General features: G+C 54.7%; 1 protein-coding gene across 6 annotated transcripts; it reads left to right on the top strand.

Moving 5' to 3' along the window:
* The first annotated feature begins 110 nt into the window (after window positions 1-110).
* LOC115490676 (myosin light chain kinase, smooth muscle) lies at window positions 111-9,939 on the top strand. 6 transcript variants are annotated; one of them, XM_072919213.1, is made up of 14 exons: window positions 111-213; window positions 481-602; window positions 1,836-2,115; window positions 4,631-4,713; window positions 5,528-5,593; window positions 5,934-6,091; window positions 6,442-6,532; window positions 6,622-6,825; window positions 8,014-8,231; window positions 8,506-8,629; window positions 8,707-8,859; window positions 9,006-9,126; window positions 9,200-9,290; window positions 9,621-9,939. In XM_072919213.1, exons 6-14 carry the CDS (start codon window positions 6,076-6,078, stop codon window positions 9,752-9,754), a joined length of 1,152 nt encoding a protein of 383 aa, XP_072775314.1. In that variant the 5' UTR covers window positions 111-213; window positions 481-602; window positions 1,836-2,115; window positions 4,631-4,713; window positions 5,528-5,593; window positions 5,934-6,075; the 3' UTR covers window positions 9,755-9,939. The 6 variants fall into 6 exon arrangements, with proteins under 6 accessions (XP_072775314.1, XP_072775313.1, XP_072775315.1 ...); XM_072919212.1 differs by having other exon boundaries at window positions 189-329; XM_072919214.1 differs by lacking the exon at window positions 111-213 and adding an exon at window positions 5,671-5,760 and having other exon boundaries at window positions 220-602.
* The last annotated feature ends 7,323 nt before the right edge of the window (window positions 9,940-17,262 follow it).

The following is a 17,262-nucleotide window of genomic DNA, read 5'->3' as shown; positions in this document are numbered from 1 at the left end:
CGTGCCTCTGCGTGACGGCCCGGCGGAGCCAATGGCAATGCGAATAGCAGAGGAAGAGGCGGTGCGCGTGTCCGCCGCGAGGCATTGTGGGGGTTGTAGTCCAGATGCGCGCTGCGCTGGAGGGGCCGGGGCGGTGGCGGACTCGCCGCCCCAGGAGGCCCCGCGGGGGGCGGAGGAGGGGCCGGGCCCGGCCGAGCACCGAGCGCGGCCCCGGTGGGCCGGGAGGGCCCGTGGGGCTCCGGGAGGGCCCGTGGAGCTCCGGGAAGGGGGTTTGGCCGGGATGGCGACACCGAAACCGCCCCTGAGGGCTGCACGGCCTTGCTCGGGCGGTGTGTGGAGGCGGGGAGGATCCAGGGAGGGGCCGGGCTCGGGGGTGACCCCAGCGCCTCAGGGGGTGTTCGGTTCCAAGTGGGGTCTCAGCCCCAAACGGGGGTTCCTGCCTCTAGGCCTGGCCTGGCTAACGCCTCTGTCCTTCTCCAGAACCGGCCCGGGCAGCAGCAGGCACAGATGGGGATCACAGCGGACACACAGGAATCGCAATTAGATGGATCGCAATTAGCACACACAGCGCACAATCAGCAGACACGCGTCCCCTCAGCACGGTGAGGGAGCTCGGTGTGCTCAGGGGGTGGCAATTCTCCCCACAAATCCCTTGTCTGGTGACAGTTCTCCCCCCAGATCACCCGTCTGCCCAGCCCTCAGCTCTGCAGAGGGCTCCTCCCAGGTTTATCTGGCCTCCATCTCACATCTCAAGGAGAGAAATGACCCAAAGGGCAGAGTCCATGAGCTTTCCCAAGGGTTTCAAGGGGATTTTTCCCCACTGGTTGTGCCTCTTGCTGGCTGAGCCCTGTGGGGTGTGCACAGGGGGTTCAGTCAGCAGGAATTTTAAGGGAATGTGTCCTTGGGAGTTCAGGGCACGTAAAAGGCAAAAATAAGCAATAAATTTTGCAAATAAAAGGAAAGAAAACCCCACAAAAAGTCCCTCACTACAAACCTAGAAAGTCTCTCTGTTTAAAGTTGGTCATAGTGAACTCCCATTTTGTGGAGCAGGCTGGGCCCAGGCCCTGTCCCTGTGTGATTTTTGGGAAAAACAGTTCAGGGAATGAGGCTGACCAGCCCCTTGAAGCATTTGGAATTAAGTTCTGATGTTATGAGAAGACAAAGAGGTTTCAGAGGTTTGTTTTCTTTTATTTTCCTGGGCTGGTGAATCCTCAATCATAAATTCTCCTCCCCATTATGTGATTTTAATGAGTGGGGGTTAATTGTGCCAAATGTTTTCTGACCAGAGGGTTGGTGTTGGATATGGCCTGGCTGTTCCTAAATGGGAAAGGGGATGGGGAGGTATAAAATGGGCCAAATCCTGGGAATTGTGTGGGGAGGAAGGGGACAAATCCACTTCCCCCTGGACTGTCCCAGTATGACCAGTAGTAAGGGGGACAGAACCCTTTTTGCAGAGCTTGGGGGACTGGTGACATTGGTGCCACATGCCAGGAAGGGGCTTCCAGGCATGGGACCGGCTGTCCCTGGCCTCTGGGGGTTGTTCCTGTCCCCACAGGCCCAGGATGGGGACATTGGCCCTGTCACAGCCCCTCCAGAGGGTTTGTCCCTGTCCCCCACCCCGGTCTGCTGGCATCTCCCTGGGAGGCAGAGCAGGAGCTCTGGGATGCTCCTGGCAGCCCCTGAGCTCTCAGATGTTCTCCCTCTGCTGACCCACCCCTACCAACCAGAAAATATCCATTTCTGGGAGATTTCTGTATCAGGAGCTGTGACATCAGTCTCCAGCTAGTGCAGGTGGGGTTTGGCGTGTCCCATCTCCTGGGATTTTGTGCTTTCAGAGAGACAGAGCCTGATGACAGCCTCAGCCACGGGATCCTCTGCCTGCTGCTGCCTTCCCTGCCTGTTCCTTCCCTTCCCTGCCTGTTCCTGCCCGAAGCAGAGCACCAGGGGAGCACGCAGGCCTTTGGAGGAGCCAGGAGCAGCCTGGGGTGCTGATAACCCCCACACCTCCGGGCGTTGCGCTTATCTCTGAGCCCAGCTCTGTCCCGAGGCTGCCTGGAGGAGCTGGATCAGCCAACCCCGCACAGGGACAGGCTGATTCCCGAGCTGCTGCCAGAGGTAGTGTGGTTTATAGATCCAGATTGATTTATTTTCCCTGTATTTGGGTCTTTTCCAGTCATATTTAGCTCCTCCACACCTTGGAGTGTCTGGCTGAGCACAACTGCATCCCAAAGCCAGGGTACCACAACCCTTTCCACACTGTCAGGAATAATTTCGTGGATGTTTGCACAACCCTGATCCTGCAGAATGGGGTTTGACCCCAGCACTCAGCAACGAGGACCCAGCAGCATCCCAGCTCCTGGATCCCAGTGCTCCCAGTGCTCCCAGCAGGCATCAGCCATCACTCCCAGCATCGCACCCAGTTCCCAGGAATTCCAGCATTCCCAGGACCTATCTCCCAGTGCTCCCAGTGCACCCAGATCTCCACACCCGTCTCCCAGTGCTTCCAGCACCCATACTCCAGTGCTCCCAGCACTCCACATCCATCTCCCAGTGCTCCCAGCACTCCCGGTGTCCATCTCCCAGTGCTCCCATCTCCCAGCACTCCCAGTATCCAGCTCCCAGTGCTCCCAGCACTCCCAGTATCCAGCTCCCAGTGCTCCCAGCACTCCCAGTATCCAGCTCCCAGCACTCCCAGCACTCCCAGTATCCATCTCCCAGCACTTCTGGTGTCCAGCTCCCATTGCTCCCAGTGCTCCCATTGCCCCCGGTGCTCCCATTGCTCCCGGTGCTCCCGGTGCCCCCATTGCTCCCGGTGCTCCCGGTGCTCCCATTGCTCCCGGTGCTCCCATTGCTCCCGGTGCTCCCATTGCTCCCATTGCTCCCGGTGCTCCCATTGCTCCCGGTGCTCCCGGTGCTCCCGGTGCCCCCATTGCTCCCGTTGCTCCCGGTGCCCCCATTGCTCCCATTGCTCCCGGTGCTCCCGGTGCTCCCATTGCTCCCGGTGCTCCCATTGCTCCCGGTGCTCCCGGTGCTCCCGTTCCCGCCCGCGGGCGCTGCGGGGCGCCAAAACCGCGTGCGCCCGCCTGGCCCCGCCCACCGGCCCTAATGACGTCATGGCCACGCCCACAGGGCGGTGCCGCTCTCCGGCCCCGCCCAACCCGGAAGCGCCGCTCCGAGCGGCCCCGCCCCCGCCGTGTCCCCCCGTGTCCCCCCCATGTCCCCCCGTGTCCCCCCATGTCCCCCCGTGTCCCCCCGTGTGTGCCCGTGTCCCCCCGTGTCCCCCATGTCCCCCCGTGTGTGCCCGTGTCCCCCCCATGTCCCCCCGTGTGTGCCCGTGTCCCCCCGTGTCCCCCCGTGTGTGCCCGTGTGTGCCCATGTCCCCCCGTGTCCCCTCCCGCCCCTCCCGTGTCCCTCTCTGTGCCTCCGTGTCCCCCATGTGGCCCCAGACCTTCCCAGGTCCCCTGTGCTTCCATGTCCCTGCAGTCCCTGCTGTCCCACCGCCGGTGTCCCTCTGTCCCTGGAGTGCCCCCGTGTGCCCCCATGTCCTCTGTGTCCCCCGTGTTTCCCCGATGTCCCCTGTCCCCTGCACGTCTTCTGCATCCCTCCATCTGTTCCATGGCCTCTGTGGGCCCTTGTGGCTTCCATGTCCCTCTGTCCCCAGTGTCCGTTACCTTCCCTGTGTCCCCTTCATGTTGCCCTGGTCCCCCCAAGTCCCCTGAGTCCCCTCGTGTGTCCCCATGCCCATGGTGTCCCCTGTGCCCCCAAGGCCACAGTGCCCTCCATGTCCCCATCCCGGCTGTGCCAGAGGATCCCCGGGGCAGATGGGGACACCTTGATTCCCAAAGCTGGAATGGCTGCCTGGGTGTGCCTACTAATGATTAATTAAGCAGATTAATTAATTTTATAAGGCACAAGGAGATGGTGTCCGTGGTGAGTAAGGACATTTCAGATGGGCCACCTTCCCAAACCGGAGGCAAAGGTGCGGGACAGCGCGGGGCAGTGTCGGTAACGAGGATCGATCCGTGTCGATCCCCGCCCAGAGCCGCCGTTCCCCGCCGCCGGTGTCTCATGGCAGCGATGCTCCGTGCCCGGGGAACGCGGCTCCGGGGGGATTCACCCTCCGGCTGCTCCATCCCGCCGGGACGTGGGTGCTGCCAGCCCCCCACAGACCCCCCAGACCCCAAATCTTTCATTTCTCTCCTTTCTGTGCTGCCGTCGGGACCAGCGTCAGGCCGACACTGACATCAAGCGGCTGCCGGGATCCCGGGCGGGTCCCCGAGCACCGGGACTGCCCCGCACCGCCCCGGTCCCCGAGCACCGGGACTGCCCCGCACCGCCCCGGTCCCCGAGCACCGGGACTGCCCCGCACCGCCCGCCCCGGCTCACCCCGCCGTGCTCACGCTCCTGGCCCCACCGGCCACCCCCGTGTCCTGTGGTGTCCCCGCAGTCGATATCCCAGCGGGGTCCAGCCTAACGCCGGCGGCACCGCCGAGCCCGGAGCATCCGCGCATCGCTCGGTCCCGGGAGCAGAGGGACCCCCGGGCCCGGCTCTGCCCCGCCGCTGGCGAGGTCGCGGTGACAAAGGCACAGCGCTGTCGTGCTGACCCCGTTTGTCCCCTGCTCCCTGCAGGAGACCGCGGACTTTGAGCCCAGCCTGGGAGCGGCGCCGGGAGCCGTCCGGAGGCATCGCCCCAAAGCTCCCCGAGACCGCAGGTAACCCCAGGGGACACCCCCCTGTCCCGGCTGCTGTGCCACCGGGCTCCCCTGGCATTTCGTGTCCCTGTGCGGTGCCACTGCCTGATCCCCGCTCTGGAGCCAGCTCCGGGAGGAAATCACGGTATTCTTCCCACTTTAAACCTGGGCAAACGGCAGCACTGCCAGAGCTGCTGCACGCTCCTGCTTTTGGGGGATAAAAGCTGGGAAACACATTTTTCCTCCAGAACACCTGCTCTGGAGGCCCGGAGTAGATTTGCAGCTCCCAATTCACCTTCACCCCGCTTCCCCGAGCCGGGGCTGAGCTCTCCCGGGCCCTGGGCTTGTGCTGGGTACAGCGATGCTCCGCTGGGATATCGGCTGCAGGTGGAGCCGGGATGGGGTGGGGGCAGGTGTGGGTGCTCAACCCACCCATGGGTGGGACGGAGGCGGGGGTTGGCCGGGGCTGGGTCAGCTGCGGATTTAACCTGTGAGAGGCCCCAGATTCTGCATAGGGGAGGTCTGGGTGACCTCTGCCGTGTAATGAGGTGTGCCGGGTCTCTGCAGCCCCCCCTGCCCTGGGGTTCTTCTGCCCGAGCTCCGTGTTGCAGGCGTTGGGGTGCCAAGGGGGGTGTTGGGGCATGGGGACAGCTCGTGGGGGTTGTTTGTCCCCCAAGTCCGGAAGCGTGCTGCTGGGAAGGAAAGGGAGGGGACAACCCGGGCTGTTCCCAGCACGGAGTGGGAGGGATGCTCCCAGCTGTACCCCGAGACATCCCCATACGTGTGGTTCCAGCTGTCCTCAACCTCCAGCATCGCCCCTTCCCTCCCTCCCCAGCTTCCCAGCGGCTCTGCAGTGACAGGGAAAGGCCAGCGACCTGCAGGTGGGACTGGACAGTGACAGGTCAGTGCTGTGGCCCCCGGCTTGGGGTGTGGGTGCTGTTGCCCGACACCCTTGGGTGTCATTGTCTCTCCTCCCAGCCTTTCTGGGGATGGAGCGTGGAGGGGACGCGTAAGGAAACAGCTCCTTTGCCCTACAAGTGTGATTTTCCTGGGGATTTCCTGGCTGATGTAAGAGAGTGCACGGGAAAAACATCGGTCTGGAGCTGAGGTGCTCCTGGGAAGGGATTGTCCCTATCCAACAAGGGGCCTCCCTTTAAAATCTGGCTTGGTCCTTGTGGGTCTGTTGGGGGGATGGGGAGTGTGGCTGCTGGTGGAGTGAGGCCGGTGGTCTCCTGTGGCAGGGAGAAGGTGCAGAGCCCCAGGGAGCAGCTGGAGCAGAGATACGGCCATCGCCTGCCCCAGCAGCCCTGTCCCAGCCCGGGGGACACATCCAGCGCCTGTCCTGACTGTGCCAGCGCCCTGTGAGGAGCTGGTGGCACCACCATGTCCCAGGCAGGAGGTACAGCAGAGCCCTGGGTCTGTCCCCAGGGAGCCAGAGGGGACCCCAGCAATGGTGTGACCCCTGTCCATCCCCTCTATCAGTACCAATCTCCATCCCATCCTGGCCCCATTTCTCTTGGATTTTTTATCCTAAAAGCACCTTTCACCCCAAACCTGACTTGCAGGGTGCTGGGCTGCCCCAGGAGCTCCTGTCCCCACGTTCTCCCAGGTTCATCCACAGTGTGTGGGGAGGGTGGCTGGGGGATGGAGCAGGGGGGGGACACAGGAATTAGCATGGAGGGGAAGACAGGCCCCTGGCCCCCAAAGCAGGGGGGATCTCTGCATGGCCCATCTTAATCCATCCCCCAGGAGCTGAGGAGGCCTTTGAGCACCGTGACGTGGTCATCAACAGCCAGGACAAGGTTTCGGATGTGTACACACAGCTGGAGAAGCTGGGGGAGTGAGTGAGGGTCCTGTGTCCCCACCCCTGGGATGGCCCCTGGCTGTGGTGGTGGCTCCTCCATCCCTCATCCTCCTCCTGTGTCCCAGGGGGAAATTCGGGACTGTGTACAGGCTGCAGGAAAAGGCCACGGGCAGAATCCGGGCTGGGAAATATTTCCGGACCCGCACAGCGAAGGAGAAGCAGGCGGCGCGGGCCGAGGTGGAGCTGATGAACCTCCTGCACCACCCACGGCTCGTGCAGTGCCTCGACGCCTTCCAGGGCCCCGCCGAGCTGGTGATGGTGATGGAGTAGTGAGTGGGGGCAGTCAGGTTTGGAGGTGTGGGGCTCTGCTGGGGGAGCACTGAAGGTGGGGAGGGGTCCCTGTGCTGTGGGATGGATGGATGGGGAACCTGGTGACTCCAATGAGGTCCACCCCGAGTGCTGAGTCTGGGTTCTCTGCTGGGGCTTCCCCTCCTCAGGGCTGGTAGATCCCAAAGGGGTCCCCAGCACCTTGTTTTCCCCAGTGTGGAGGGTCCCCAGAACCTTGTTGTCCCCAGTGTGGAGGGTCCCCCAGCACCTTGTTGTCCCCAGAACCTTGTTGTCCCCAGTGTGGAGGGTCCTCAGCACCTTATTGTCCCCAGAACCTTGTTGTCCTCAGTGTGGAGGGTCCCCAGCACCTTATTGTCCCCAGAACCTTGTTGTCCCCAGTGTGGAGGGTCCCCAGCACCTTATTGTCCCCAGAACCTTGTTGTCCCCAGTGTGGAGAGTCCCCAGCACCTTGTTGTCCCCAGTGTGGAGAGTCCCCAGCACCTTGTTGTCCCCAGTGTGGAGGGTCCTCAGCACCTTGTTGTCCCCAGTGTGGAGGGTCCCCAGTGTGGAGGGTCCTCAGCACCTTGTTGTCCCCAGTGTGGAGGGTCCCCCCAGCACCTTGTTGTCCCCAGAACCTTGTTGTCCCCAGTGTGGAGGGTCCTCAGCACCTTATTGTCTCCAGAACCTTGTTGTCCTCAGTGTGGAGGGTCCCCAGCACCTTGTTGTCCCCAGAACCTTGTTGTCCCCAGTGTGGAGGGTCCCCAGCACCTTATTGTCCCCAGAACCTTGTTGTCCCCAGTGTGGAGGGTCCTCAGCACCTTATTGTCTCCAGAACCTTGTTGTCCTCAGTGTGGAGGGTCCCCAGCACCTTGTTGTCCCCAGAACCTTGTTGTCCCCAGTGTGGAGGGTCCCCAGCACCTTATTGTCCCCAGAACCTTGTTGTCCCCAGTGTGGAGGGTCCTCAGCACCTTATTGTCCCCAGAACCTTGTTGTCCCCAGTGTGGAGGGTCCCCAGCACCTTGTTGTCCCCCCAGTGGCAGGTGGGGAGGGCTCACTGCACCACGGGGTGCTGCTGTGGGGTGGATGGGGTACCCACAGCTCCTGGAGATAAGGGTGAAGAGATGCTGGGTTCTCTGCTGGGGCTTCCCCTCCTCGAGCCCCACAGCGTCCCCACAGCTCGTTGTCCCCAGCGTGGCAGGTGGGGAGCTCTTTGAGCGCATCGTGGACGATGACTTCGAGCACACGGAGCCCAGCAGTGCCCAGTACGTGCGGCAGATCCTGGAGGGGCTGCACTTCATGCACGGCCAGGCCATCGTCCACCTGGACCTCAAGCCCGAGAACATCGTCTGCGTCAGCCCTGACAGCCACTGGATCAAAATCATCGACTTTGGCTTGGCACGGAAGCTGGGTGAGCACCAGGGGTCTGGGCAGGGACTGGCACTGCCCAGGATCTGGCCTGGCACAGCAGCGAGGAGCTTGGTGACCTGCCTGGGACACCAGCTCTGGGCAGAGCTGTGTGTCCCAGTCCTGCTGCCTGTGGGTGTTTGGCACACAGAGGGGCTCTGGGAGAGCACCAAGAGCTGCAGGCAGCCTTGGAGGGTGGCAGCTCCTCCACCTGGGCTGTGTTGGTGTGTCCTCTGTGCCAGGGAGATCCCAACTGGCCTCCTGCATCCTCTCTGCAGCTCCAGGCACCCCTGTGAAGGTGTTGCACGGCACCCCTGAGTTCATGGCTCCAGAAGTGGTCTCCTTTGAGCCCGTGAGCTTCTCCACAGACATGTGGAGTGTTGGTGTCATCTGCTACATCCTGTGAGTGCCCTCCTGGGCTGGGCAGGCTGGGCTGGAGCGGGCTGAGCTCTCACTGATGCCCTGGGTCACCTCTGCAGGCTGAGTGGGGAGTCGCCCTTCCAGGGGGACACTGACATGGAGACCCTGAGCAACGTCACAGCTGCCCAGTGGGACTTTGAGGAGGAGACCTTCTCGGAGATCTCCCAGCACGCCAAGGACTTCATCAGCCAACTGCTGCAGAAGGAGCCCTGGTAGGGCCTGGGGTGGCTGTGGGCTGCTCAGCTGGGCTGGGTTTGGGAGTGCTGAGGGGATGGGTGGGGGAAAGCTCTGCCTTGGGTGGAGGGGGCACTCTGGGTGAGGGTGCAGGAGCCCCCCATGACCCCCCTGTGTGCTGCAGCCGGCGGCTCCCCAGTGCAGGGGCTCTGCTGCACCCCTGGCTGCAGCAGCCCCAGCCCAGCAGCCCCAAGGTGCTGTCCAAGGAGAGGATCAGGCAGTTCCTGGCGCGGCGCAAGTGGCAGGTACCTGCTGGGATGATGGGGACAGGGGGGTGCCTCTGGCTGAAGGGCTCAGTGTCTGTTCTCTTCCCTTCAGAAAACAGGGAAAGCCCTGCTGGCTCTCAAGAGGCTGGCCCTGCTGTCCCAGAGCTCGGAGGGGAAGGCATCAGAGGCTCAGGATGAGGAAGGTGATGGCCCCTGAGGCACCATTCCCAGTGCCTCCCCCAGCCCATTCTCTCTGCTTTGCCATCTCCACCTTCTGCTCCTGGGCAGCCTCCTCCTCTTTTTCTCCACCCTGGGTGCCCCTGAACACCCAGGCATGGCCCCACAGTGCCACTTCTCCTCCAGGGCCCAAGGTTCTCTCCCTCCTTATCCCTGTGGTGTGGTCTCTGGTGCAGCCCTGGACAGGTTCATCCTGCCCTGTGTGACCCAGAGCTGATCCCCATGGGTGCCTCCAGCACAGGGGAGAGGTTGGATCCAGCCAGCTCCTGACCATTCCCTCTGCCCATCTCCTGCAGGCCTGGGCTGCAGCCTGGAGAAGGAACAGCCCTCCAGAGCTCTGCCCCAACGAGGTGCCAACCCCTCGGAGCTGCTGACAGACCAGGAGGAGGAGGAGGATGGTGGTGGGAGCTCTGCAGCCTCAGGGCAGTGACAGCGTGGCCCTGTCACCCCCATCCTGGACCAGCTGGAGATGGGGATGGTGCCTCTCCAGCAGCTCCCACCGTGACCTGGCCAGCCTGGGGCAGACCCAGACCCCGCTGTGGGTGAGCTCTGGGGTCCCTGTGCTGCTGTCCCTGCCAGGCACCTGCCACCAATAAAGCACTGACCATCTTTGCACTCCCTGTGCTGGGCCTGTTTCCTCCAAACTCACTGGGACAGGTAGGAAAGAGCTGCTCAAGCTGTGCCCACCCTTTGGGAGCTGGCATCAGGCTCTTGCCCACCTGGACCATCAGCCTTGATATCTCCAGGAGTGATGGGCACAGCAGGCACGGGTATTCCTTGCTCAGAAAATAATTCCTTCTTAAAAGAGGAGGGAATTATGCCTTCCTTATCCTTTCTTGTCATCATGTCCTGAGCTCACATGGGCCAGGATCAGCTTTAAGGCCTCTGCTGTGTCCATTTCTGGGCCAACTCTGGTGCTGGTGGGGCTGGAAACTGCAGTGGGACCTCCAGCCTTGGCCTAAGGAGGCAGAACTTGGTGTTTGGGGAGGAACAAGGCCAGGCACTTGCTGAGGGACACCCAGCTGGGACAGAGATTGGGCTGGGGGTCCTGCTGGGCACTGGGTGACCAGTGACCATCAGTGTGCCCTTGGTAAAAGGTGGTGAGTGGCACCCTGGGCTGCAGGAGGGAGGGATCATTCCCAAAGTCAGTGAGGCCACCCCTGCAGCACCGTGCTGTGACCCCACTGCCACAGTGGCATGGACACACAGGGGACAGTTTGATAAAGGATGAGGGAAGCACTGGAGTTCCTCACCCATAAGGAATGTCTGGGAGAGATGGGATTTTTAGGGATGAGAAGGCTCAGAGGTATCTCATCAGCTCACATCAATACTGGGAGGAAGGATGAAACCAGGATCTTCTCAGTAGTGCCCAAGATCTGCGGGCACCACCTGAAACACCATCTGAACCTCAGGAAAACACATTTTTAATGCTGGTGGAGCACTGGCACACGTTGCCCAGGGAGGTTGTGTGCTCTTCATCCTTGCAGGTATTAAAAATCTGTCTAGGCACAGTCCTGGGGCTTGTCGGAATCTGTGGTGTTGGTGATTCTGAGATTGTAAAAAGTCTCTGTATTTCAGCCCCACTGCCAAAGCAGAAGCCATAATTGGTCTGTGCTGGTTTCAAGGTTGTTTATTCTGTTTATCTCTAACATGTTCTGCTGCCCTGCCGCAGCTCTGTCCTGCAGGGCAGCGTGTGGGGCTCTGCCCTCAGTGGGATGTTACAAACATTAAATACCACAAACTACCTGTGCTGGATTTACAATAATGTGCCAATATCTATAATCTACATTAAACATTGTGGCCCCAGCCTAAACCAACAGAAAAATGCCAACACCCCAGTGAAACATAGAGGGCATGAAGAAGGAGAAAAAGGACAAGACACACCCAATTCCTCCATTTTGTCCCTTCTGAATTTTTAATCTAGAAACCTAAAATTTTACTTTTTCACCCATGCCACACTTAATTATTACTTATATCAAACACTCAGAGCTTGTAATTCGTCCTGTAAGATTGAAAACTCTTTTCCATGGACAGAGACTGGGCCAGGGCAGGTTTGGGTTGGATATTAGGGGAAATTTCTTCCCCCAAAGGGTTGTCCAGCCCTGACACAGCTGCCCAGGGCAGTGGTGGGGTTTAACAGCTGTGTGGATGTGGCACTTGGGGACATGGTGGCCTTGGCAGTGCTGGGGAATGGCTGGGCTTGACCTCAGAGGGCTTTTCCAACCTGAATGATTCCGTCACTCCTCGCAGGGTCCAGCAGCTGTGAGAGACATCCTGACAGAACTCACCTGCTTCTTCTTCCTCCTCCTTTCAGCAGGAGCCGTGGATTCCCTGCTCCTAGCTGGAAAAGAAACTTCTTAGAAACAAATAAACAAACAAAAATATTCCACATTCTGCCCACAGCATTTCCCGTGCCAGAGAAGCAGAGGGAGGCTGAGGAACCCCTTTCCCACACATCATATCCTGGTTTTTACCCTCTATCTATTCCATGTTTTCCTCGTTACACAGATTCCAAACCCATCCCTGGGGAATGCACTGAATGTGCTCAAGCTGCAGATGATAAGCAAACACCAAGTTGCTATAATCAATCCCCTTGATGAGCTATTTACCATGTGACATTACCAAAATATTTCTGATTGGGAATGATGTTTATCTTCCTCTGTTTTCCAAACCCCTCGTAGCCCTGAAAATCCAAGTCCCAGGACTCCAGGCATGAACTTTTTCTCTCCTAACCTATATTTATATAAAAATCTGATTTACCTACAGAAGAAGCTTGTTTACTGACAGAAGACACATGTTCCTTCTGCTGCTTGCCACGGCTTAGCACATTAAAGTCTGTAATTCAGGAAGGAATGGAGAGTGAATTATACCTGGAACTCATTACAGCCACCAAGAAATTCAGCAGTGCTGAAAATAGAATTCTAATCTCAGATCTCAGAGGCAAAGGAATTAAGATCTTGTCCTTCCATCAAGACAGACTCTTGGGCTGACCTTCACTTCAGCCACACAACCCCAGAAAATGTCCTCAGATTCTCAGGGATGCTCCATGGGGGTGGAAAGGATGAGCGGTGTCATCTGAGGAATCTTGAGAAGTGGTTCCCACCTTATCTCAGGTGTCTTATCTCAGGAATTTCAGGTACCCCCAGGTCCAGCTCTTTGAGGAACATGAGGTGGGGTCAGCTGTCCAAACACCCTCAAATTTCTGAAGTTGCCTTCAGCCAGGGCATCAGATAACCTCAAGCTGCACAATCTAAACCTGGGAATACTTGTTTGGATGAGGGAATGTTGCCTGGGTAGCTCTAACACCAAGAAACAGGGTTTTTATGGACATGTAAATTCAGGGGGAAAAAATCCATCCCTGCCTGTGTTTTCCAGGGAATTGAAATGAATTAAGAAAACAGACTTAAGTGTCTGAAATCACCTTTAATGTAAGAAATCTAACCCTGGGCACATACTGAAGATGATATTTGAATGTGTCATTTCTAGAGTGTTTTTTTAAAGGACTTTTATCACAGGAAGTGACTGGCCCTGGGCTAACTGGAGGTGTCAGGTAAACACCCTCATGTACCAAACATCAGGAAAGCAGTGAAAGGAGAGAAGACACGAGGACAGGGTGGTGACAAGGGACCACATCCTTGTCCACATGGACAGGCCAGAGGTGAGGGTGGCTCCATGGAGGGAGAAGCTGAGTGTGCTGAAGGAACATCAGGAGCGCCTGAGCTGGGATGAACTCACCTCCCAGCAGAGCTCCCGGGGTGAAGAGCACAGCCAGGGCAGTGTCCTCACCTCCCAAAGGACCCAGCCAGGTTCTGAGGGGTCAGGAGGCTCTTTGAGGTCACAGACCTCCAGGAACTCCAGAAATTTGAGGGTGTTTGGACAGCTGACCTCATGTTCCTCAAAGAGCTAGACCTGGGGGTACCTGAAATTCCTGAGATAAGACACCTGAGATAAGGTGGGAACCACTTCTCAAGATTCCTCAGATGACACCGCTCATCCTTTCCACCCCCATGGAGCATCCCTGAGAATCTGAGGACATTTTCTGGGGTTGTGTGGCTGAAGTGAAGGTCAGCCCAAGAGTCTGTCTTGATGGAAGGACAAGATCTTAATTCCTTTGCCTCTGAGATCTGAGATTAGACTTCTATTTTCAGCACTGCTGAATTTCTTGGTGGCTGTAATGAGTTCCAGGTATCATGACCCACCACCCTGGAGAACAGCAGTGAAGTCCCCCCACCACCCAGGGCAGTCTGGGTGGTTTCCCACCCCCAGAGCCATCCCAGTGCCCAGGGCTGGGATGAGGAGTGGGCAGGAGCAGCCCAAAATCCAGCCTGGCTCCCTTTTGCAGCTCCATGCCGGTGGGGATCAGCAGGATCCAAACCCGAGGCTGTCCCTCGCTGTGTCACTCAGGATCTGGATGGATTTCGGTGAGGAATGTGGAACTTAGCAACTGCAAGAGAGCACTGATCTCTCCACAAAAGATGTGGATTGTGCAAAGCTTTGTGTTTCACCACGGAAGATCGTCGACTTTGGTTTTTTTTTTCCATAAGTGTGTTTTTAATGGTGTTATAGAATTTAATGACTAAGTTTTAATGGGTTTTAGTAATGCCTGTGATTCTTCTGTTCATTTTGCCGTTGTTTTTCAATGGCAAAAGAAAAAGAGGGAATTGTTGCAGCATTTCTGAGAGAGAGAGGTCATGATTTATGTTTGGAATGAGATGTGAGTAGCCCTCCCCATGGCCAGGAGATGGTACTGTTGGCCCAGCCCTGCTTCTGCTGGGGCTCAGAGCCTTTTCCAGCGAGGTCAGGGAGGTGTTCCTGGATGCTCCCACAGCTCTGAGATTCCATCCTGAACCTGCTGCCCAGAGCAGCTGTGGCTGCCCCACCCTGGAGGTGTCCAAGGACAGGGCTTGGAGCAGCCTGGGGTGGCACTGGCTGCTGTTTAAGGCCCATTCCAAACCAAACCATTCCATGATCTGTGATCCTGGTGTGCAGCAAGGTGCTCATGGAGGTGCCACACCCTGGAGTCCCCACAGTGCCCTGTCCCCGGTGTGGGATGGAGCCCTGGTCCCACACGTGGTCCAGGGGACAATATTCTTCTCCCTGGACACACCTCTGGGACCGCATCAGGATGTCCCTGTGCCCACAGAGCACTGCAAAGCCTTCCCTTAAAAACCTGCATGTAAAATATTTAATGAGACACTGAAATATTTAAGGGCAGAGATTTTGACTGCAAAATTCAGCCTTAGAATAGCAGAACAACCCCAAGTATGGGTGACCCCAATTTTGGTGCTGCTGAGCTGTCCATGAGTCCTCTCCCAGCTCCCAAATCCCCAGGGACAATGGGATGGAAACAAGGGAATGGTGCCTGCTGTCCTGGCGTGTCCCCTGCCCGGAATTTGGGGTTTGCAGAGGGTGGGGGAGGTTGGCAGAACAGGCCTGGTGCGTTCACCCGGTCCTTGTGGTGCTGTGGGTGACACCTGGGGACAGCTGGGGACACCTGGGGACAGCTGGGGACACCTGGCAGGTCCTGCCTGTCGGAACCCCGGCCTGGTTCAGGGGTTCCATGTGGTGGAAAGTCTCTCCTCCAACCCGTGCTTCCAAACAAAACTCTGCAGCCTCTTGTTGTTCGGTCTCAAGGCAGTTTATTGCAAGTTATCTAAAAGATTTTCTCCTTGAGCTGCTGTGGTTTGCTCACAGCTCAGGCAGAGGCACACACACACCCTGACATCCTCTCTGACTCCCGACTGCTTCTTCTCTCCCCCTCTGCCCAGGGCTGTGCTGTCTTTTATATGGTACATTACATGTTAAATGTTTAAGTTTGTCCCCAAAGCCTATTACCTATATTAAATGGTGATTTTCTATCTTTTATATGGTACATTACATGTTACATGTTTATAGTTTGTCCCCAATGCCTATTACCTATATTAAATGGTGCTTTTCTACTCTAAACCAACCTGTGAGTGCCAACATCACCAAGAACATGGAGGTGAGGAAGAAGAAAGAGGAGGAACAGCTCGCCTCGAATCCTGGGGTTCAGCAAACGGCCCCAAAACTCGCTGAACCCCACCCAGTCTTGGAGAATCTCACTGAATCTCACCAAACATCACCAACTTTTGGTGAAGCTCATCAAATCTCATCAAATCTCACCAAATTTGGATGAATCTCACCACATCTCACCAAACCTCACCAAATTTTGGTGAATCTCACCAAATCTCACCAAATTCTGGTGAATATAATGAAATCTCTCCAAACTTTGGTGAATGTCACCAAATCTCACCAAATTTTGTTGAATGTCACCACATCTCACCAAATCTCACAAAAAATTGGTGAACATAATGAAATCTCTCCAAATTTTGGTGAATGTCACCAAATCTCACCAAATCTCACCACATTTTGGTGAATAATGAAATCTCACCAAATTTTGGTGAATATAATGAAATCTTACCAAATTTTGGTGAATGTCACCAAATCTCACCAAATTTTGTTGAATGTCACCACATCTCACCAAATCTCACCAAAATTTGGTGAATCTCTCCAAACCTCACCAAATCTTGGTGAATCTCACCAAATTCTGCTGAATATAATGAAATCTCACCAAATCTCACTAAATTTATGTGAATGTCACCACATCTCACCAAATCTCACAAAAAAATTGGTGAATATAATGAAATCTCACCAAATTCTGGTGAATGTCACCAAATCTCACCAAATCTCACAAAAAATTGAATATCATGAAATCTCTCCAAACTTTGGTGAATGTCACCAAATCTCACCAAATTTTGTTGAATGTCACCATATCTCACCAAATCTCACCAAATTTTGGTGAATATAATGAAATCTCTCCAAATTTTGGTGAATGTCACCAAATATCACCAAATCTCACCAAATTTTGGTGAATATAATGAAATCTCACCAAATTTTGGTGAATATAATGAAATCTCACCAAATTTTGGTGAATATCACCAAATCTCACCAAGTTTTGGTGAATGTCACCACATCTCACCAAATAAATAAAATAAGCAAGCAATTAAACATAATAAAAATCTAAAATTAAATAAAAATAATGTATATAAACCAGTAATAAATTACTGTCGGATAAAAGGAAAGTCAAATAAAACGCCTAAATAAATATATACATGGAAAATTTAAAATAAAATGAATAATATAATGAAATAAGACTGAAATAAAATAGTTAACTAAAAGGTAATGAAATAATACATGCATAGAACATAAAAATGAAAGCAAAAATTGAATCAATAAATAGAATTAAAGTAAATTGAAAAATAAGAGTAAAATTAAATTAAATAAAGAAGGCAAAATAAAATAAAGAGAAAACAGGAATAAAAATGAAGTAAAATAACAAAATAAAGAACTTAAGAGCAATATTTGAAAAAATAAATAAAATTAAATAAAAATAAAATTTAAAAAAGAAAATACATTTGATTTAATATAATAAAAATTATTATTAATTAGATTTACTATTACATTTTATTTAATATAATATAAAAATATAATAAATTAATATAATATTATACATTATTATAATATAAAAGTAAAGTAAAATAAAGTAAAATACCAAAATACAGAACTTAAGAGCAATATTTTTAAAAATAAATAAAATTAGATAAAAATAAAAATAAAAATAAAAATAAAAATAAAAATAAAAATAAAAATAAAAATAAAAATAAATAAAAATAAAAATAAAAATAAAAATATAAATATAAATATAAAATATAAAATAAATTTGATTTAATACAATATAAATTATTATTAATTACATTTGCTATTCCATTTTATTTAATATAATATAAAAAGTAAGTCTAAAATAATAAAAAAAAACAAGAAATAAATAAAAAAAATGAATCCCCCGGGCTGCAGGTGCCGGGGCCGCCTCTGGCCCGGCCGGGGCGGGGGCCGGGGGCGGGCGCAGCTCTTAGCGCG

The sequence above is a fragment of the Taeniopygia guttata genome, chromosome 27, assembly GCF_048771995.1.
Source record: "Taeniopygia guttata chromosome 27, bTaeGut7.mat, whole genome shotgun sequence".
Lineage (NCBI taxonomy): Eukaryota > Metazoa > Chordata > Aves > Passeriformes > Estrildidae > Taeniopygia > Taeniopygia guttata.
The sequence above is the reverse complement of the archived record's forward strand: the minus strand, read 5'-3'. Positions and strand labels throughout refer to the sequence as shown.

Coding starts and splice junctions, on each gene's coding strand:
- LOC115490676 (XM_072919213.1), top strand. Junction 6,533..6,621: donor CAGCTGGAGAAGCTGGGGGA/GTGAGTGAGGGT, acceptor CCTGTGTCCCAG/GGGGAAATTCGGGACTGTGT. Junction 8,860..9,005: donor CTGCTGCAGAAGGAGCCCTG/GTAGGGCCTGGG, acceptor TGTGTGCTGCAG/CCGGCGGCTCCCCAGTGCAG.